The sequence below is a fragment of the Panthera uncia genome, chromosome F1, assembly GCF_023721935.1.
Source record: "Panthera uncia isolate 11264 chromosome F1, Puncia_PCG_1.0, whole genome shotgun sequence".
In the NCBI taxonomy this organism is placed as follows: Eukaryota; Metazoa; Chordata; class Mammalia; order Carnivora; family Felidae; genus Panthera; species Panthera uncia.
This window is the reverse complement of record NC_064813.1, coordinates 7,410,928-7,429,766: the sequence shown is the minus strand read 5'-3', so window position 1 is coordinate 7,429,766 and position 18,839 is coordinate 7,410,928. Positions and strand designations below refer to the sequence as shown.

General features: G+C 41.0%; 1 protein-coding gene across 1 annotated transcript in view; it reads right to left on the bottom strand.

The window, feature by feature from the left end:
• Positions 1-18,839, bottom strand: part of PLD5 (phospholipase D family member 5) — a 381,286-nt gene that overhangs the window by 23,155 nt on the left and 339,292 nt on the right. The window contains exon 7 of the mRNA XM_049633853.1: positions 11,187-11,323. Coding sequence (XP_049489810.1) covers positions 11,187-11,323 — 137 coding nt within the window. The remainder of the gene's footprint in view (positions 1-11,186; positions 11,324-18,839) is intronic.

Here is an 18,839-nt window from a genome sequence, read left to right as displayed (position 1 = left end):
GCAGGGCCTCAGGGTGTGTGGGGGGAGTATGCGGACAGGTTGGCTTCGACCATGTGCTACCCTCACCACACTTGCACCCGCCTCCAGCTGGACCTTAGCTCATACGTGTGCAAAGAATCAACTTTCCAACAGAGTTCCAGTTCGGAGCCTCGAGCACCTCTTTGGTCCCCAAATGCTGCCTGAACCCCTCTTCTTTGGAAACTGCCCCCCAAATGAGCTTCTGCTCTGGTCATCCAAACTTCCCCTTACTCTTACTTCCAGGTTGCCTTCCTCTCTCCTGACCAAGCCCCCAGCTACTCTGGCCCTTGGACTCCTCCATCAGGCAAACAGTTTCTCCTGGAGGCTCAGCCTCTTCCCTCAATCCTTAGTCTTCTGCCTTAATTAAATCCTGACCAGAGACTCTCCAGAAGTCTGGCCATGTATTTTTCTATGAGAGTTTGCCCACTTAGTGTAAGAAGTGGGGTCAGCCCCCCACCAACACACACAATGTCACTTCCAGAATTGTCATTTAATTCTCATTTAAGAAGAAAAAACAACAAATGTTTCTTCAGAAGGATAAGTCCCAAATCTCTGTCTCCCCTCAGCCCTGACAAACCTTGTTTGTTCACTTGTTCAAATCTTCCCCTAGATCCAGGCCAACTCAGTTTGGACTAATAAAGTATTATTCAAAACATTAGCCTGTTGGCCTCATAATCACTGCACCTCCAAAGTTCTCCTCTTTATATTGGACCGGCTGCAGTCCTGCAGCATCCCATTCTCTGGGAAATCCCCACTGACCATGTTCTTGCCCCACGTGGGCCCAGCCCAGTGACCCTCTCACTCTCCTGCTCTATCAGCTTTGGGTTCCCTTTCTGGCCCAGCCTAACCTCAGTGCTGATTGCCTGAAGGACACCTGCCCTGATCCTTCCTCTAGCTCTTGGTAGCATCTAAATCCTGGCTCAGAGCCTCACCTAGCCACACACATTGGTCTATTTCAATGGTCACAAAGCCGAGGATTACTGAACAAAGTCAGTTCAGCCTGTGAAGCTGAAGCCAGCACAAGCCCATCAGGGCCTTCACCACCATCCAGCACCCGTGTCCTTGCCTTGGGCGGTTCTGCCTCCCAGACCTTTCCGTCATTACTCTAAGCTGTACCCCACTCGAGCTAAACTTGTTTCTTCCTCTGTCCACAAAAACGTAGCTTCTCAGTCATGGTGTCCCTCAGATTTCTACCCTTGAGAGCCTCATACATCCTTCTCCCCTTCCTTCTGGCTTAGAGGAGAGGATAAGGCAACCTTGTTCAGCATCAGACCTGTACCACTCTGCCTCTTGGGCTGGTCCCCTGACCCTCTGCAGCTGTGTTTCATTGGTCATTCCTTCCTGAAGACAGTCTCAACTCCCCCACCTCCCCACCTTTCTTGTAGTTTGAGAACAAAATGTAAATCTCATCCATTCAGAGAAAATTTCCCTGACTCTGTATCACTCTGTGGCTGGTGCACAATCTCTTTTCTTTTTTGAACAAATCTATCATCTATCTATCTATCTATCTATCTATCATCTATCTACCATCTATCATCTATCTATATTTGAGTATAGTTGACACACAATGTTACATTAGTTTCAGGTGTACAATGTAGTGATTCAACATCTGTATGTGATGCTGTGCTCACCACAGGGTAGCTGCCATCTGTCCCCACACAACACTATTACACCATCCCTGAGGACATTCCCTATGCTGTGCCATTCATCCTTGTGACTTACTCATTCCACAGCTGGAGGTCTGGATCTTCCTCTCTCCTTCACCCATTTTGTCCCTCCCCTGCCCCTCCCCACTGGCAACCGTCAGTTTTCTCTCTGTATTTCTAGGTCTGTTTCTACTTTTTTTTTGAACATAACTTCTTGACAGTGTAATCTAGAACATCTGACTTGACTTCATCACTGCTGCTCACTTCTCAGCCTCTTGCCCCCTGGCCTCCAGCTTGCCATTCTGCAAATCTCAGAGTCAGCAGGGATAGCCCAACTGCCACATCTAATGGATATCATTCAATTCTTATTGTAGTTAGTCTAAGTCACATGCAGCTCTGTTGATGGTTTCTTTCTTCTTGATGACTAATTCCATTGGCGTCCGTGACCCTGTGGTTTGATGGTCTGTCCCTTATCTCTCAGAATGCCTCTTTGTCTCTTCTATGGTCAATGTTCCCATACTATTCCATCACCACCCTCTGTTCTCCTCACTGTATATGCCAACCCCTTGGTGGCTTCATCTATGAACCTGATTTCAACTGTCCTCTATAATCTGAAAAGCTCCAAATCCATATCACCAGGCTAACCCTCTTCAGACTTCGTTGTGAATATCTTCGTAAGATCTTTACCGATCTGGACCTTTACAAGAACCTCAAATTCACAAGTCTGCTTATTTCCTTATATTTTTTGTAGCCTCCGCTTTGTACAATGTTCATCCTCTAATCACCCAAGGTAAAAACTCGGCAATAATTCTTACATCTGCTCTCCTTTTTACCATTCACCATGTACTTCAAAAATATTCTTGGCAAGTACGTCCTTTATTCTGTCCTTCCTATCCCTCATTATCCCTGACCTGGGCCACTATAACAGCTCCAAGGTGGTCTCTCTGCCTCCAGTCTTGTCCCTGTCAAGTACATCTTCCATGACCACCAAAGGGATCTGTCTAAAAGCATATCTCCCTTGATTAAAACATAACGGACGCTCCCCAAAGTGACAAGATCCTCTCACAGTTAGGCCTTCCCGTTCCTGGTCCCTGCCTTTCCTCCAAGTGGATCTCACATGACCTTACCTCGGGTTCTGTGTTCCAGCACTGAACTTGACTGAACTTGTGACAGACCCTGCCATGTGCTAGGCTATTTGTCTCCACCTGAAACTTGGCTCATGCTATCCCTTCTACCTGGAAAACTCCCTTTTTATCCTTTTTTTCTGACTAAGTCCTACCTATTTTAATTTTTTTAATGTTTATTTATTTTTGAGACAGAGACAGAGTGCCAGCGGGGGAGGGGCAGAGAGAGAGGGAGACACAGAATCTGAAACAGGCTTCAGGCTCTGAGCTGTCAGCACAGAGCCCGATGCGGGGCTCGAACCCACGAACCGCGAGACCATGACCTGAGCCGAAGTTGGACACCCAACTGACTGAGCCACCCAGGCACCCCACTCCTGCCTATTTTAAAATGTAATTAAGGTAGCATTTCCTCCAATAAGCCTCTTCTAACTTTGAAACTGCCACAAGTGCTCTTTCATTGAGGACCTATACTATTTTGTACATATATTCATTATTCCGTTTACCACATTGCTATGATAATCTAGTCTGTGTCCATTTGCCCCATTGGATGGAGTTCCTGGGACCATACACTGCTCATACTTGAATCACTCCTGCACAGTGCCCAATAAATATTAGTTGAATGAAAACATAAATGAAAAATGTTAATAGCTCACAGACTAATCAGCCTACTTTTTTTTTAATGTTTATTGATTTTTTGAGAGAGAGAGAGAGCATGAGTGTGCAAGCTGGGGAGGGGCAGAGAGAGAGACAGAGAGAAAAGATCTGCAGTGGGCTCTGTGCTGAGAGCAGAGGGGCCCAAACTCACCACCTGTGAGATCATGACCTGAGCCAAAGTTGGACATTGACTGAGCCACCCAGGTGCCTCAGCCTACTTTTTTTTTCTTATTGAATAAATTTTGATGTGCAACATTTTGTAAATTTAATAAGATGTATAGCATCTTACTTTGATACAGTTTTACATTGTAACATGATTGCCAATGCGCTGATATTTATCATATTACACAATTGCAGTGTAATATTGTTGCCTGTATTCATTATACAGTGCATTAAATCTCCATGGCCTATTTACTATTCATTACAAGTTTGCAGCGTTAAACACCATCACTTCTATTGCTCACCCCCCATCTCCTGGTAACCAACACTGTACTGTCTGTTTTCTACACTTTTCTAGATTCCATGTATAAGTGGGATCATACAGTACTTGTGTTTCTCTGTCTGACTTATCTCACTTAGCATAATGTGCTCAAGGTCCATCCACATTGGTGCAAAAGGAAGGATATTCTCCTTTCTCATGGCTGAGTAATATTCCATTGTGTATATGCACCACGTCTTTTCATCCATTCATCTGTTGATAGGCATTTGTGTTGTTTCCATTATGAATTCTGTTTTCATTTCCTTTGCTTAAACACCCAGAAGTTGGAATTGCTGGATCGTATTCCAGAAGTTGGAATTTTGGGGGGAAACTCCCTATTGTTTTCCACAGTGATTGGATCAACTTCTCTTTCTTTCAACTGTGTATAAGGGTTCCCTTTTCACTATATGCTCATCAGCACCTACTGTCTCTTGTCTTCTTGAGGAGCCATTGTAACAGATGTGAGGTGGTATCTCATTATTGGTTTTTTAATTTTTTTTAACGTTTTATTTTATTTTTGAGACAGGGAGAGACAGAGCATGAACAGGGGAGGATCAGAGAGAGGGAGACACAGAATCTGAAACAGGCTCCAGGCTCTGAGCTGTCAGGACAGAGCCCGACGTGGGGCTCGAACTCACGGACCGCGAGATCATGACCTGAGCCGAAGTCGGCCGCCCAACCGACTGAGCCACCCAGGTGCCCCTCTCATCATTGTTTTGATTTGCCTTTACCTCATGATGAGTGATATTGAACATCTTTTCATGTGTCTGTTGGCCATTTTGATGTCCTCTTTAGAAAATGTCTATTAGTTCTTTTGCCCATTTGTAATCAGACTATTTGCTTTTTTTAAAAAATTGAGTTGAATGAGTTCTTTACATACTTGGATATTAACCCTTTAGCTGATGTATGGTTTGCAAAACTTTTTCCCTATTCTGTAGGCTGTCTTTTCATTTTGTTAATTGTTTTTTTTCTATGCGAAAGCTTTTGAGTTTGATGTAGCCTCATATGTTAATTTTTTGTTCTTGTTTGTGCTTTTGGTATCATGGAAAAAAGTTATTACCAAGACCATTATTGATAAGCTCCTTCTCTACATTTTCTTCTAGGAGTTTTATGATATCAGGTCTTGGCTTCAAGTCTTTGACCCATCTGAGTTCATTTTTGTGAGTGGTATGAGGTGGGGGCCCAATGTAATTGTTTGACATGTTTTCTCCAGTTTCCCCAGCACCATTTGTTGAAGAGACTATGCTTTCCCCATTGAGTGTTCCTGGTGCTCATGTTCAATAGTAGTTGACTGTATAGGCCAGTTCTGGGCTCTCTATTTTGTTCTATTTGTTGATGTTTGCCCATTTTTGTACTGTTTTTTTTTTTTTAATTTATTTTTTATTTTTTTTTATTAATATGGCTTTGTTGTATAGTTTCAAATCAGGATGTGTGATGTCTCGAACTTTGTTCTTTTTCTCAGGATTGCTTTGGCTGTTTGGGGTCTTTTGTGGTTCCACACAAATTTTAGGATTGTTTCTTTTATTTCTGTGAAGAATGTTTTCAGTATTTTGACGGGGATTGCATTGAATCTGTAGATCACGCTGGGTAGTATAGCCATTTTAACAATATTAATTCTGATCCAGGAACACAGTATGCCTTTCCATTTGTTTGTGTCTTCTTCAATTTTTTTCAGCAAAGCTTTGTACTTTTCATTGTGCAGATCTTTCACTTCCTTGGTTAAATTTATTCCTATTTTGTTTTTGATGCTATTGAGAATGAGATGGCTTCTTTTCATTTTCAGAGGCTTCATCATCAGTGAAGGAATGCAATTGATTTTGTATCTTGATGCTTTACTGAAATTGTTGATTAATTCCAACAGTTTTTTGACTGATTCTTTAGGACTTTGTATATAGATCATATCATCAGCAAATCATGCAAATTTTACTACTCCCTTCCTGATGTGTATGCCTTTTATTTCTTTGTCTTGCCTGATTGCTCTGGCTAGGGTTTCCAGAACTATACTGAATAGGAGTGGGAGAGTAGGCATCCTCGCTTTTTTCCCCATCTTGGGGAAAATGCTTTCAATTTCTCTTCAGTGAGTGTAATGTTAGCTGTTGGTTTGTCCTATACAGCCTTTATTATGGTGAGGTATGTTCCTTCTGTACCAAATTTGTTAAACATTTTTTTTTTATCATGAAAGGGTGTTTTATTTTGTCAAATGATTTTTCTGTATCGATTGAGATAATCGTGTGATTTTTTATGTATTATTTTATTGATGTGATGTATTTGCATTTGTTGATTTGCATATTATTGAAATATCCTTGTATCCCAGTGATAAATCCCACTTGGTCATTGTGTATAATTCTTTTAGTGTGTTCCTGAATTCGGTTTGCTACTGTTTTGTTGAGAATTTTTGCATCTATATTCATCAGGGATATTGGCCTATTGTTGTCTTTCTTGTGGTCTCCTTATCAGATTTTGACATCAAAGTAATGCTGGTCTCATGGAATGAGTTGGGAAGTGTTCCTCCTCCTTAATATTTTGAAAGAGTTTGGGGGAGGATTGGTGTTAATTCTACTTTAAACCTTTGGTAGAATTCTCCAGTGAAGCCATCTGGTCCTGAGGCTTCCTGTTTTGGGAGTTTCTTGATTACTGATTCAGTCTCTTTACTCATAATTGGTCTGTTCAGACTTTGTATTTCATCATGATTCAGTCTGGATAGGTTGTGTGTTTCTAGCAATGTATCCATTTCTTCTAGTTTATGTAATTTCTTGGCATAAACTTGTTCACAGGCATCTCATAATTCTAGGTATTTCTGTAGTATCAGTTGTAATGTCTCCTCTTTCATTTCTAACTTATTTCTTTGAGTCTTTTCTCTTTTTTCCTTAGTCTGGCCAATGGTGTCAATTTTGTTTATCTTTGCAAAGAACCAGTTCTTAGTTTTGCTGATCCTTTCTATTGGCTTTTGGTCTCTGTTTCATTTATTTCTGCTCTGATCCTTAATATTTCCCCCCTCCTGCTAATTTTGGGCTTACTTTGGTTTTTTTTGTTTGTTTGGTTGTTTTTCCCTAGTTCCTTGTGAGTTAAAGTTAGGTTATTTGAGATCTTTCTAATTTCTTAGTATCTGTGTTTATAGTTATAAACTTTCCTCTTGAAACTGCTTTTGCTGCGTCCCACAATATTTGATATATTGTGTTTTCAAGGTAATTTTTTATTTGCCTTTTTATTTCTTCTTTGACTCAGTGGTTGTTTAGAAGTGTGGTTAGTGTCCATCTATTTGTAGATCTTCTTACTTTCCTCCTGTTGATTTCTAGTTTCATACCACAGTGGTCAGAAAAGATAATTGGTATGATTTCAACCTTAAATTTGCTAAGATTTATTTTGTGGCCTAACATGTGATTTATCCTGGAAAACGTTCCGTGTGCACTTGAGAAGAATGTGTATTCTGCTGCTGTTGGGTGGCATTTTCTATATATGTCTGAGCAGTCCATTTGTTCTAAATTTGTTCCAGATTCAACTGCAACATTTTCTTGTTGATTTTCTGTCCGGGTGATTTATCCATTGTTGATGGTAAGGTATTAGAGTATCCTACAGTTATTGTATTATTGTCTATTTCTCCCTTAAGATATCTCATTAATTGTTTAATATATTTTGATGTTCCAGTGTTGGGAGCATGTATATTTATGATTGCTATATCTTCTTGATATACTGGCCCCTTTGTCATTATATAACGACCTTCTTTACTTCTTGTGACCCCTTTTGGCTTGAACTCTATTTTGTCTATTATAGGTATGGCTACGCTTACCTTCTTTTCATACGTTTGCTTGGAATATCATCTTCCATTGTTCACTTTGAGTCTGTATTTGTCTCTAGAGCTGGAGTGAGTCCTCCGTAGGCAGCATATTGTTTTTTTATCCATCTAGCCACTCTGTGCCTTTTGATGGGTGAGTTCAATCCATTTTCACTGAGGGTGATACTAATATGTAATCGTATATACTATATACTGCTGCCATTTTATTTTTTGCCTTCTGGTTATTTTGTCTCTATTGTTTCTTTTTTCTTTTTCTTTTTTCCCATTCTTTCTTTTTTTCCCCATTTCTGTCTACTTTTGCCAGTTGGTGGTTTTCCATGATGATTTGTTCATTCTCCCCCTCTTTATATTTCATGACTGTTCTAAGTTTTTGCCATGGGGTTTCCCCAAAACAACTCATAGAAAAAACAGTCCTTTTTCTGCTGATAGCAGCTTACTTTTCTTGACCTATCATCCTTTTAATCCTCTCCTTTTATATTTTTGATGCCACAAATTACCTCTTTTTATGTTATGATTTCATTGCCAGCTTACAGCAGCTATCGTTATTTTGTTGCTGTTTTTCTTTAACATTTATGATATAGCTAAGAGTTTCATACACTGTTCCAAAAAAGAGTTCCAGTTTTCTAATTCTGACTGCCTGTTTATCACCTTAATCAGAATTTTGTGTGCTTTCAATTTTTTGTTTCAGCTTGAAGAGCGCCTTTCAACATTTCTTGTAAGACAGGTCTAGTCGTGGTGAACTCCCTCAGCTTTTGTTTGTTTGGGAAAGCATTTATTCCTCCTTCACATCTGAAAGGTAACTTTGCCAGGAGAGAGTATTCTTGGCTGCCGGCCTACATTCTTATTGTTCCTTCACACATTTACTGGTTTTCTCCTGAAAGATGTATTTCGTGTGACTGAGGAAATAAATAATGAACAACCCCAAACCAAGGCCAAAATAAATATGCGAATTGCTAAAAGAAACAGCACTTGATTGCCAAAACAGGAAGAACTGAAATAGGGCTTCTGATTTTTTACTGCGGGATTGATTTAGCCATACATCATTGTTCCCTTCACTTCTTCTTGGAAAGTTAGAAGTCACTTCTAATATTGTTGCTTAATGATGGTGTATATATTTTTCTACATGTGACCAACCACTTCTACTTTGGGAACCTGTGAATTTTTCCTCTTTCATTTGGATGTTTAGCAGTGCGTAGACTAAAAGCTCAGCCTGTGGCATACTGACGCACTGATATTTGACAATGTCCATTTGTTCATTCTAGTTGAATTCTGAAAACTTTCTCCAGGACAATGTAGAGACAAGTAACCATGCTGACTCTTAAGTAATTTTTTTGTAGGATTGAGAAGAATTTAATTATAACGTGGATGTTTGAACAACTTCTTATGTCTCTGATGACTTTTAAAAAAAAAATTAATGTTTATTTACTTTTGAGAGGGGGAGAGGCGGGCAGAGAGAGAGGGAGACACAGAATCTGAAGCAGGCTCCAGGTTCTGAGTTGTCAGCACAGAGCCTGACGTGGGGCTTGAACTCACGAACTCGTGAGATCATGACCTGAGCCGAAGTTGGATGCTTAACCGACTGAGCCCCCCAGGAGTCCCTCTGATGACTTTTCATTAGAATGCTTGATGGGATTGTGGGTTTGAAATATCCTAAGTATGATAAGAGAACTGCTCTTTGAACAGCTGCTGAAATGGTAGATTAATAACCAAAATGCAAAATTTTAGGTGAGTTTTCAGTTCTTTAACATTCTTTTAGTTTTCTTTAACTTCTACATTTCCAAGCTATTTTAGATTCTCTATGCTAACCCCTTCCTCTCTGGCCACAAAGGATATTAATTTTGTTTGTGGGGCTTCATGGAATGAAGGTTTTGTCAATCCTAATAAATCATCACCCTATTATCCCTTACTCTCATTCTGAATAATAGGAAAAGCAGGCAAAACATATCTATTATGTTTCAAAGTCTTCTCAAAGTGAAGTTGACATCTAAAATGAAATCTCAAACCAATAAATTGGAGAAAAATAAAAAAGAGATAGCAAACATGTAAAACTATATGGGTAAACACCTAGGAATATTCAAGGGATGTGCCATCTTTTAAAGTAAAAATGTTTTAATAGTGTATCTTGTAGCTTAAAATGCTTTTTGACTGTCATTATGGGAGATCACTTTGCAGGAGACTCATGCTTTTGCAATCTTACAGGCATCTGCATAAAGAAGCTGCATATTAGGCATATGTTGGTTGGCAACATGAACAATATTCAAGCAAGAGAGGGCACATTTCATCATCTACCTCAGTAAAGGGTTATTTTGAAATTGCAATTTCCCAAATTAAAAAGGTCTCTGGCTGTACTCTCAGAAATGTGCACTTTGAAAACTTTTCCTGGCTTTAAATGGGTTATTCAAAGCACTTATAAGTAGCCAAATCTGTGCATTCCTGGCAGGAGAGCAAAAGTGGGAAATATCTGGGGCACAGCCAGGCATTTATGCACTTAGGGGCATATAGTCCGTCCCTAAATTTATTTCAAGTATTTCCCCTCTGAACAATGATGAATTGCTGTAAAAATCCTTTCATTTTTTAATTTAATTTTTTAAAATGTTTATTTTTTGAGAGACAGCGACAGAACGTGAGCAGGGGAGGGGCAGAGGGAGAGGGAGACACAGACTCCGAAGCAGGATCCAAGCTGCGAGCTGTCAGCACAGAGCCCGACGTGGGGCTCAAACTCATGAACTGAGAGATCATGACCTGAGCCAAAGTCGGATGCTTAACCAGCTGAGCCACCCAGGTGCCCCCCAAATCCCTTCATTTTTTAAAATGCTCGCTTCCTCATACAGAGGAATGGATTGACTGAGAACATATACATACTGAGTTTCTTTCTTCTTTAAGTTGAAAAAATACAAAAATTCAGCCTTTAATGAAGACTGACATGAATATGACCAAAATGATGTCTCCTTGGAGGAAAATCTTGCCAGACCTACTCAGTTTCAGTATATCCTTCAGGGACACCTGCTAGCTAAGAACTTTCAAGAAATATTTTTTGGGGAGCGTCTGCCAGGCTCAGTCAGTAGAGCATGTGACTCTTGACCTCAGGGTTGTGAGTTCGAGGCCCACACTGGATGCGGAGATTACTTTTAAAAAGTGTTAAATTTTTTTTTCCAGAAATTTTTTTTTCCAATTTATTTTATTTTTCAAATAAATTTCAAATTGAAAACAACCCGATCTCCATTCTAAAGTTGCTCTCATGCCTGTAAGGTAAAACACGGTGGTACTTCTGTAGGGTGAGTCCCCGAGTCCTTCAAATGGACTGAGGGAGGAGATGCATCATGGGTAAGATGCAAATGCACTCGGAGGTCTGAACGGTGTGTGACCTAAAGGGAAACGGAGAGCACCTCAGTGTCCAGCCGGTTTCCTATGGTCCCCAGTTTGCACCTGGCCCTGGAGACTGGGTTGGAGGACGAGGTTACTCACTCACTGACCTTTTGGTGCTCGTGCTGGAGATTGGCAGGTAGTCCGTGACAGCGATGTATACGTACTGCTTGGCATCGTCTATCACACTGTAGATGGCGTCTATGTCAAAGCTTCTGTTTTTAGGGCAGAAGAGTTTGGGAGAATTCTGTGAAGACACAAAAACCAAACTTTCAGAGGATTAATTTTTGTCAGCTGGGGATTTCTCTTTGTTGTTGTTGTTGTTGATTTGTTTCAGTGGATCTTGGCTTTGAGGTAGATTTTTGAAACCAACTCTCCAGTCCTTTATGAGAATAGACAAATGTATTTTCAATCCCATCATAGTTGAGGCATGTTCAGATCAAGGTGTGGTGGGATGTGTCTCAAGTCTGACCTTTATGTCTGTTTGGGGAGGGAATTCTTGCTTTCAGGATATACACCTCTCATTTTCAGAGTATTCTAACTCAAACTTACAGGGCTCTGGTGAACATCATGAATAGCAGTTAATTTTCTCAGGTGTTACCATATAATACATATATGTACACACAGCAATCAATTTACCCGAAAAGTCATTTCATTTGAAAGGTGATGTGGGCATAAAAACATTCTAGACATACAATCTAAAAAATCTTGTGGATTTTTCCCCTTTCATCATTAAGTCAGGAAGAAGAGTGCAAAGTTCATCAATAATTCTAAAGAAAAACCCATCAAGTGACTAGGAAGACCAAATTCATCAGGAGGGACAGGGAAGAAGGATATTCTGAAAAACTCAAGCCAACGAACAAAGAGGCAAATTATACTTGAGGCATTTTTCTCCTGTTGCTCAAGGTGGTTTCCATCTTATAAAAATAAGGTGTTTTGGGATGAAATTGCTATAGAAAGATGTAGTTTGGCTTTCTCGTTGTTTTCCCAGCACACAGGACTAAAAATAGCATTACTGGGGTTTCTGTCTTACTCTGAGCAGCACGAGGCAGTGGTGAGTGGAGGGGTGCACGTATGGGAGGGCTTCTGGAACTGTCCTGCATCCAACGCTCGGGACAACTCCCATCACTGTGCTGGTGGGAATGCCTATCCTGGCTTAGACAGAGGGAAGATGAAGCTGTTGTCTTGGATGTCCAAGCAAGACAGACGTGGAGCGTGGGGGCAGGAAAGGAGCCTGTTGAAGGTCATATACTCTCTCAGCGTCCCTGCTCAGAAAGTCATCTTGGAAGGCGACTATCAGATTGAGTTTTTGATCATTTATTTTTCTTTTGGAATGAAGATGAGTTTCCAAGTCTTTTAAGAAACTAATGCCAGGGGCACCCGGGAGGCTCAGTCGGTTAAGTGTCCGAATGTTGATTTCAGCTCAGGTCATGATCCAGCATCGTGGGATTGAGTCCCATGCTGGGCTCTGCGCTGACAGCACGAAGCCTGTTTGGATCTTCTCTTTGCCCCTCCCCCCGCTTGTGCTCTCTCTCAAAATAAATAAGTAAACTTAAAAAAAAAAAAAAACTAATGACAAAAAACCCTCACAAAAAAATGTAAAAATAGAGGTGCCTGGGTGGCTCAGGTCATGATCACAGTTTGTGGGTTCAGGCCCCGCGTTGGGCTCTGTGCTGACAGCTCAGAACCTGGAGCCTGCTTTGGTTTCTGCGCCCCCCCTGCCCCTCCCCCACTCACGCTCTGTCTCTCTCTCTCTGTCTCAAAAAATGAACATTAACAAAAAAATTTAAAAAACATAAAAATAAGAAAAGACACAAACATAAACCCCAAACAAAAACAACAAAAGATAAAACCAACCAACCAACCAAACCCAGTGCTGGTCCTACACCTTTTCCCTAGCACACGCACAGTGAATACTCTGCCTGTCCCCAAGACAGGTGCTCCTGCTTCTAGTGGCCACTGGGTCTCCCTCTTACTCCTGACTGCCCCTCCTCCCATTCAGGCTCTAGTGCTCTTTCTTTGCTGGGGCTTTTACACATCATTTTCTTGTCACCATGATGGACACACACACACACACACACACACACATCACACTCAGCATTTCTGGTGTCTGGGAATCCAGTCTGAACTCACTGAACTATGGCCTCCAAGCCCTGGCCTCCCATTTCTCTGCCTCCCTCCTGTGCCAGCTATCACGCCCTCTGTGCCTGGCTCTCATCTGTCTGCCCCTGCACATTTGCTCCCGCCAGCCCTTCCGGCCCAAGCTTCCTTGTTCTTGCCCGTCAAGAACATGGTTCTTGAATATGAATATGCTTTCTAGAATATGCTATCTAGAATATGCTTTCTCTAGAATATGCTTTCTCTAGTTCAACTACAAGCTCCTCCATGAAACTTCTGTATTTCCCCAGCCAGAGGCCCCTTCTCCCTTCTCTGCCCACCCATAATATGATTGATTTGCTACATTATTTAGCATATTCAAACTTGTAATTATTTGCACTTGCCTCATTTGCCTGCCTAGACTGTCACTGACCTGATTTTAGGGACTGTACTTTACTCATTTTTCTATCTCCATGAAAACATCCAAAATTGACATTACTTCATTCCCTCAGCCTGTTGGGTCTGCTTTAAACATTCTTCAGGCTAACATGGGGGAGCTGAGGGTCTTTGCTCTAGACAGGAGCTTAAGGAAGCTCCGGCATGCGTCCAAGCGCCCACGTTTCTGTTTCAGGAATTTCTTGAACTTCCTTGCATGTTGCAAAAACGAGGTTTTGGTTTCAGGGAGGAAAAAATTGAGGCACAGGAGTCGTTGCTGTCTTCACATTTGCTCTTATATCCTGCAAGTCTGGACTTTGGGTGCCTTTCAGTGATACAGGCTAGGCTCCAGCATTTATAGCCTGCAGCCTGCTGGCTGTGCACCTTACACTTGCTGAGCCTCGCAGCCTAAGGGATTAATAGTAGAACGCACCTCTCACACTGGTTTCCCTCGAGGCTTAAATCGGGTAATGGCCTGTTCCCTGGCTGGGTGAGTGCCTTTCTTCTGTGGTTGCTTTCATTTGTTCAGCAAATAGTACGAAGTGCCCGCCATGCTCCGGCTCTAGGCTAGCCACCTGGTATATACCAGTGATCAAAGTAAGACTCCTGCTTCCTGGAGCTTCATTCTGGAACGTGCTACATTGTATTGCATTCATATGCAACCGCTGGGTTGCTCATCCCCTTTACCTTATGCCATGCTGTGCTTAGCATATGTTTTATATCCATATCTGTGGAATGAATGTGAAAGTGCTTCTTAAATTAATCAGCATTGAAGGTCTGTGTGATCCCCCAACCTCCATTCTTAATGGAGTTACTTCATGCTAGGTCTTTCCATCCACGTGTGAACAGTTCTTTATTTGGATTTGCCTGATGTATTGTTTCCTATGTTCCCATTGTCTAACCCAGTGCCTAAACCATGGCAGGTGCTCCATGTGTTTATTAAGGAAACGCATGACCCTCGGTATCAGTACCCCCCTGGCCCTAGGGGCATGGTGGTACGTGATGATGTGTTCCAGAGTCTGCTACCTTTGAAAATAGTGCCGAATATACTACTGGCTAAAAATGTTTGCTTAAGATATAAATGAATAAGGGGTGCCTGAGTGGCTCCAACTCTTGGTTTCAGCTCAGGTCGTGATCTCATGGTTCAGGAGTTCGAGGCCCACATCAGGTTCCCGGCTGATGGTGGGGAGCCTGTTTGGGATTCTCTGTCTCTGTTTCTCTCTCTCTGCCCCTCCTCCACTCATGCACTCATGCTGTCCACCTCCCCCCCACCCCCTGCAAAATAAATAAAGAAACATAAAAAGATGTAAATGAATGAACAACACAAAGAATGACTACTGATTCAGCAGAGGAAGTTAAATAGTTCCAATAGTTTAATTACAGAGAAGGCTGTTAAGTTTCCCTGTTATTGCTCCTGAATTAATTTTTTGAGCCTAGCACTGTGTACTCCTTTACTATGAGAGGGAGAAGGAAAACAGATTCTTCCCTGTTTCAGCTCTGTGATGACTTTTACCACTCAAATGCTCTCATGCACCTTGCTTCTAGGCAATATGTCTCTCTTAGATCAATTAGTGCCTTATACACGCACGTAACTTGTTTTGCATATTCCTTAAATATTTGCCTTAGCAGGCTTCTGATTTATTTCACTGTAGTTTCCTGGTTTTTAAGAAGTTCATACTCCATCCTCAAAATATATATGTTAAAATATATTAAACACAAAAAGGTAGCCCACAGAATGGGAGAAAATATTTGCAAATTGTATATCTGATAAAGGAGCTATATGCAGAATGTATAAGAACTTTTACAACTCAGTAATAAAAACCAAATAAGAGCCACCTTGGTGGCTCAGTTGGTTAAAAGTCTGACTCTTGATTTTAGCTCAGGTGATGATCTCAGGGTCATGAGAGGAGTCCTACATCGGGCTCTGCACTGGGTATAGATAGAGCCTGCTTAAGAGTCTCTCTTCCTCTCCCTCAGTCCCTCCCCGACTTGTGCTCTCTCTCTCAACAAACAAACAAAACCCAAGTAAACTAATGGAAAAGTGGGCAAAGGATTGGATAGACATTTCTCAAAAAAGATAAACAAATAGCCAATGAACATATTAAAATATACAAATGAAAACCACAGTGAGATACCATTTCATACCCATTTGGAGGGGTAAAATAAAACAGAAAATAACAAGCATTGGCAAAGATGTGGAGAAAGCAGAGCCCTCATTAACTGCTGGTGGAACTGTAAAAGGGGGCAGCCAGTTTGGAAACCAATGTGTCAGTCTCTCAAAATGTTAAGCACAGAGTTGCCACATTCCCCAACACTGCCAGTCCTGAGTACACCCCCCAAAGCACTGAAAACAGGTGTTCAAATACAAACTTGCACACGTCAGTCCATGACAACACTACTGTCAGGACCCAAAAGATAGAAACACCCAAATGTCCATCAACCGATGGGGGAATAAGCAAACTGTGGCATATCGGTATAATGGAGTATTATTTGGCCACGAAAGGGAAGGAAGTGCTGATTCATGCTGTAACACTAATGGACTTTGAAAACATTATACTACGTGAAAGATGTCAATTACAAAAGACTACATATTATATATACTTCATTTATATGGAATACCTAAAGAAAGGAGAATTCTAAGGGACAGAAAGTAGACTAGCAGTTGCCAGAGGCTGAGGGAAGGGGAAAATGGAGAGTGACTCCTAATGGTTTTCTTTGTGGTGATGAAACTGTCCTTTTATTAAAAACTTTTTAATGTTTATTTATTTTTGAAAGACAGAGAGAGACAGAGCATGAACAGGGGAGGGGCAGAGAGAGGGAGACATGGAATCCGAAGCAGGCTCCAGGCTCTGAGCTGGCAGCACAGAGTCCGATGTGGGGCTTGAACTCACAAACTGTGATATCATGACCTGTGCAGAAGTCGAATGCTTAACTCACTAAGCCACCCAGGTGCCCCCAAAATAATCTAAAATTAGATGGTGGAGATAGCTGCACAAGCCTGTGATTACACAAAAACCCACTGAATCATATACTTTAAAAGAAATGCCACGGAATGTGAAGTATCTCTCAATAAAGCTATTAAAAAGGTAATTAACAATATGTAGTGGAGGTTCTAAAGACTAATATAACATGGCATTTTTCATAGCAACACTAGGTTCCACTTAATGTCCTGCCCTCACTCACTAAATACATCTCAGTATACATGACTGATGGGTGAATGAACAAAACTGTAATGAGAGATCAGATCTGTCTAGCACCCAGATCAGTAACTAGTCTATATATATATTTTTAATGTTGATTTATTTTTTTAAAAATTAAAAAAAAATTATTTATTTTTGAGAGACGGAGAGAGACAGAGAACAAGGGGGGGAGGGGCAGAGAGAAAAGGAGACACAGAATCCGAAGCAGGCTCCAGGCTCTGAGCTGTCAGCACAGAGTCTGATGCGGGGCCCGACCCCACGAACTGTGAGATCATGACCTGAGCCGAAGTCGACGCTTAACTGACTGAGCCTCCCAGGCGTCCCCAATGTTCATTTATTTTTGAAGAGAGAGAGAGAAAGAGAGAGTGAGTGTGCGCGTGAGTGGGGAAGGGGCAGAGAGACAGAAAGGGAGAGAGTGAATCCCAAACAGGCTCCACACTATCAGGACAGAGTCCAATCAGGGCTCAATCCCAGGAACTGTGAGATCATGACCTGAGCCGAAATCAAGGGTTGGATGCTCAACTGACCGAGCCACCCAGGCATAGCACTAGTCTTTATCTTGGAAAGCAAATTTATAATCTCAAGGGCTCTAAAAAGAAATCTGTAAGATAACAAAAACCCAGCCAACTATGGTTCCTGTCTTCTTATTTTAATGGGGAATTAAAATCAGAACTCACTGGCACCAAGTTATTAGAGATCACATAGTTAAATCTCCCCAAGTATCTTTGGGGTTCTGTGAGAAAATTAGAAATAATCCATATTTATATCATAATTTAAAATTCATATTTAACAATGAGAAAATTAGAAATAATCCATATTTATATCATAATTTAAAATTTATATTTAACAATGCTAAGTTGTTAATCATCTAAAAATCTAATCTGGGGAATGGTAATTCTTAATATGTGTTTTATGTGTCTATGTGTCTTCAATAATGTGTGTGTGTGTGTGTGTGTGTGTGTGAATTTAGTCTTGGGACTGTGAGATTATAAAAATATAATATGCTATTTTAAGATGTTTTACACCAAATACTTTCTTTTTTTTCTAATTTTTTTTTTAAGGTTAATTATTTTTGAGACAGAGAGAGACAGACCATGAATGAGGGAGGGTCAGAGAGAGAGGGAGACACAATCTGAAACAGGCTCCAGGCTCTGAGCTGTCAGCACAGAGCACGACACGGGGCTCGAACTCACGGACGTGAGATCACGACCTGGGCCGAAGTCGGACGCCCAACCAACTGAGCCACCCAGGCGCCCCACACCAAATACTTTCAACTTAAATATATTTGCTTTGGCATGTTTGGCATACATCACTCAGAAAATTATACACATCCTAGAACTTTATATTAAAATTACTACTAATAAATCCAATCCAACATTTTTTGGAGCCTTCTGTAAGGTGTTGGGAATACCAATGAGCAAGACGGTCCGGTATATGATCTTCAGAGGCTTTTAAATAGCAGGAGAGATGATCAATAAACAATCAACAAACAGCTACGAAAATATAATAGATGCCACAACAGGGGTGAGATCAAGGAGGTCTGGGATTCCAGACCAATTCCACTGGTGGCGGGGGGTGTCTGACTATTTTATACCTGTAGGATTTTATACCTCTGCAAATGTGGTGTTCAATTAATACCTGTTGAATTGAAATTCAAAGGTAGGCTTGACATTACTAGGAAATAGAAAACAGTAAGTTAAAATAATATAATAAATAAAAATAGAAAATAGAGGCATCATATACTTGAAAAGACTATACCTAAAGGCATGTTTCAAAACTCTACTTATTTTGTGACAAATCATTTGATAAAAAGCAATTTGTAAATCTGTCCCACAGTACAACAAAGATCTACATTTTAGTAGATTTTATTAAAAGCCTGGGCCCTCTCTCTGGGGTAGATATGTTAACTTTGGGATCAACAAAGGGGGATTTGCCACCTTTTTAAGAGTCAGAATTTAGGGGCACCTGGGTAGCTCAGTCGGTTAAGTGTCCGACTTTGGCTCAGGTCATGATCTCATGGTTTTGAATTTG